This window comes from Cucurbita moschata, unplaced genomic scaffold (genome assembly GCF_002738365.1).
Source record: "Cucurbita moschata cultivar Rifu unplaced genomic scaffold, Cmos_1.0 Cmo_Scf00005, whole genome shotgun sequence".
Classification (NCBI taxonomy): Eukaryota; Viridiplantae; Streptophyta; class Magnoliopsida; order Cucurbitales; family Cucurbitaceae; genus Cucurbita; species Cucurbita moschata.
In genome coordinates, this window is record NW_019268521.1 from 1,973,295 (window position 1) to 1,977,026 (window position 3,732).

General features: G+C 40.9%; 1 protein-coding gene and 1 long non-coding RNA gene across 2 annotated transcripts in view; both read left to right on the forward strand.

Moving 5' to 3' along the window:
- LOC111442865 overlaps window positions 1–3,732 on the forward strand; it is a 24,962-nt gene that overhangs the window by 10,357 nt on the left and 10,873 nt on the right. The gene's annotated exons all lie outside the window — the stretch shown is intronic.
- Window positions 7–3,732, forward strand: part of LOC111442853 — a 6,156-nt gene continuing 2,430 nt past the window's right edge. The window contains exons 1-8 of the mRNA XM_023080407.1: window positions 7–549; window positions 1,088–1,136; window positions 1,266–1,344; window positions 1,434–1,479; window positions 1,565–1,663; window positions 2,807–2,875; window positions 2,952–3,294; window positions 3,478–3,623. Coding sequence (XP_022936175.1) covers window positions 70–549; window positions 1,088–1,136; window positions 1,266–1,344; window positions 1,434–1,479; window positions 1,565–1,663; window positions 2,807–2,875; window positions 2,952–3,294; window positions 3,478–3,623 — 1,311 coding nt within the window. The 5' untranslated portion in view covers window positions 7–69. The remainder of the gene's footprint in view (window positions 550–1,087; window positions 1,137–1,265; window positions 1,345–1,433; window positions 1,480–1,564; window positions 1,664–2,806; window positions 2,876–2,951; window positions 3,295–3,477; window positions 3,624–3,732) is intronic.

The following is a 3,732-nucleotide window of genomic DNA, read 5'->3' on the forward strand; positions in this document are numbered from 1 at the left end:
GAGAGAGAGAGGGGGGGGGGGAGTTCTAGAGAGAAAAAAATTCGTAGTGAGAGAAAGAGAGGGAAAGGGATGGGTCAGATCGTGAAGAGGAAGAAGAAAGGTAGACCATCGAAGGCAGATCTGGCACGGCGGTCCGGTGGAGGTTTGACATCGTCGGAATCTGAACCGCGGAGGAGTCTCCGTCGCCGGAATGTGAGGTACAACGTGGATTTTGACGACTTTCTTGAAGAAGACGATGAGGATGAGGAAGAGGACGAGAGGAGGAGAGAGAAGAAGTTGAAGCTTGTTGTGAAGTTGAATCAAGGTAGAGATGGAACTCATCTATCTCCGATGTCTCGACTTGCTAGGTCAGGAGCGCGTGATGCACACGCGCCGGAGTATGGTTCGTCTGCGTCCGAATGGGAAGATGACGAACCTGAGAGGAAGCCATTGAAGAAGAGGAGGATTGGAGGCGGCGGCGGCGGCGGTGGTGGTGAGGAAGAAGATGAAGATGAAGATTACGACGATCAAATTCGTGGAGATGAAAATGAAGACGATGACATTGATGAGGTACTTAACAAGAACACCGCCATGGATGGATCTGTTGGAAGTGAGGAATATAATGAAGATTATGAACAAGAGAGATTGAGGAATGTGAGGGAATGAGACAGAGTGGGATTTGGGAAGTTTCTGCTTTAACAGAGAGAGGAGTGTCCAGCTCAGCTGAGATCACTGAGATTTTTATGCAACTGGTCCAGAATTCAAAATTACTCTTACTCCTTTTCCATTTCTTGAATTTCCGTTTCACTTTCTCTCACTAGGTCTTTGAAATGTGTCGGGGATTTGTGAGGTATGAAGGGTTTTGAGGTCAACTGTCAAAAACTAACACCCCTACAGAATCTGATCACACTCTCCCACCTTTCTCTCTCCACCATTCCCTCAAATCTCTCAATTTTTCTCTTTCTCTCTCTATCTTTCCATGTTGTCTGCCTTATCTGTCTATGTCTCTGTCTCTGTCTCTTTCTATACTTGTTTATCACTCGTGTTGTATACCAATTTATGAGTTTGATTCATCATACCTTTTGTTTGACATAATGGATTTTGACAGGAAAGGGGAAGGAGGAAGGTGGGCTCAAAAGGGTCCGACTCTGTTCCTGGTTTGTGTTCTTTTATTAAATTGAATTTGTGATTCTAGTTTGTGGGTTTATTCCTAATTTGTCTGTTTTTGATCTTTGAGCTTCATGTTTGAATTGGGTTTGTTTAATGTGGGGTGTTTCTTTGATCAGGGACTCCCTCAGATCGATCATCCGGGTTACCATTACCTGATAAGAAGACATTGGAGTTGATTCTTGACAAGCTTCAGAAGTATGGGGGGAATTGATCTCTGTCTCTTATGGATTTTGTTATATGTGAAATTCAAATTTTTCTAGAATTAACATCTGAATTGGTGGCAGGAAGGATACTTATGGTGTTTATGCTGAACCAGTTGATCCTGAAGAGGTCTGCGATTTTCCTCCCTCTCTTTTTAAGTGGTTGTTTCAGCGTTCCTCAGGTTCCAAATTTGAAGTAATGTTTGTTCTTGTAGCTTCCTGACTATCACGATGTCATTGAGCATCCTATGGACTTTGCCACCGTGAGGAATAAGTTGGCTAATGGATCATATTCAATTCTGGAACAGTTTGAGGTGGGTGTCCAATTCTTTGGTTGGACAGTTTTGTTCTACATACATGTGCGTTTGAGGTTATCCGTTTGCTGAATTTTGGGATCCAAAACTTGTCCTGGTTTTTCCCGCCTTTGACGATCCAACGGTTAGTTGGGAGGTGACTTAGCGACGAACATGGTGCCTGAGAAGGATTCATCCCTTCATTGGATGTGTTAATGTGCCTGACAGTACTGTGTTTCTTTGTCTCCTTTGAGTGTGGTTGGAACATTTGTCAGAATATCATTGCTTTTGTACGTTGACGGCTGATCTTTTCTCTTTTCTTTCTTACTCCTTTCCTTGTCTTTCTTTATTATGGGTTTGGGGGGAAGGAGGAGGTGAGTCCTTAAGAACCCCAGGCCAACCTATAAAACCACCATTGATTGCACAATGGATCTTTGTTTTTCAAGGGTTGATGATAACATGCCTGCTAATCTTTAATTCTGATCAAGTGTTGGCTCAGTTAGTGAAGGTTAGAAATTCCAATAGGGTGGAAATTCATTTGGTTTTACTCTCTTCTAGGCCTACTCAAGCCTGCTAATCTTCAATCCAGCTGACTTTCATCTAATCTTGAATGCTGATATCAGATCTCGGACCCTGTCTCTTGTTTAATTTGGTTGTACTCTCTTCTGGGTCTATTGAAGTTTCCATACTTCTGCAGGATCACCTCGCACCCCGTCTCTCGTTTTTGTATCTTTGTATTTGTAGTTTGGTTTCAAATACAAACTGTCTCTGCCTTTCGACATTCTTAACCGAGTTTGGAAGCGTCTTCCGTTCATGGAGAAAAGTTCAAATGATTCTGCTACGTTTCACTTTTTGGAGACGAACTTAGAATGGAAGACTCTTGACAATAGGAAGAGAGTGTATGGGGAAACTTTAGATTTAGTTTGTTTCACGGCTCCTAGTTGGCTGGCTAGTCATTTTGAAAATCTTCTGGCTTACTGGATTTCAGTTGGGTTTCTTATCCTTTCTGATTTTGCGTGTATATTGACCATCAAATGATCAATGCTTTGCCTCTATGCTGTACCTTGCATTCTATTCTGAACGTAATTCAGTAGTTTTACTATTTAACAATGCTCGAGTTCGGGTTTAGTATAATTTTTTAATCATTGAGCTTCTTGGATGCAGAGCGATGTTTTTCTTATATGCTCAAATGCAATGCAGTACAATTCACCAGAAACCATTTACCACAAACAGGTATAATGATTCTAATTTTTCAAATTTCTTTGTTTTCCTATCTTCTCAGTTAGTGAATATACTTGTTTTCGTAAAGGCACGTTCCATTCAAGAGCTAGCCAAGAAGAAATTCGAGAGGGTAAGAATTGAAGTCGAACGCTCTGAGAAAGAGTTGAAATTGGAGCAGAGTACAAAATCGAATTCGTACATCAAGAAACAACCACCAAAGAAACCCTTTTTCAGGACTTTGCAGGAACCCATTGGATCTGATTTTTCCTCAGGTGCAACCCTTGCTGCCACAGGAGATGTACAGAACGGTTCGAATCCGATCCACGGTGTTAACTGTGAGGTACCTAGCAATAATATTGATGGGCAAGTAGAGGGTAGTTCCTCCTTCTTTGATACTACTAATCAGGACAAGGCTGAAGAGCTCTTCTCAGGTATTCTGAATAATGAGACGTTTATCAATAGGAACCAATGCAGTCTAGTTTTGAACTATCTATGAAAATCCCTGAGATATCTCTGAGACATATATCCAATATATCTGCTTGATTCATGATTAAATCCACTCTGCAAGCAAATTATTTTGTCCTAATCAGTTCTTGTTAATCTCACTTTTATAGGAAAGGGTATTCTAGGTAAATTGGGAAGAAAGACGTCTGTGCTTGACGACAACCGCCGTGCAACTTACAACATATCTAATTCACCTGCGCCACGATCCGAGTCAATATTTTCAACCTTTGAGGATGAAATAAGACAGCTTGTTCCGGTATCGTCTCTTGGTCTCTGCTGTTACTTGTGGGTGCTCTTATCCTTCGATTTTCATGTTTTTTTTTTTTTTTTTTTTTTTTTTTTTTTTTTTTTTTTTTTTTTTTTTT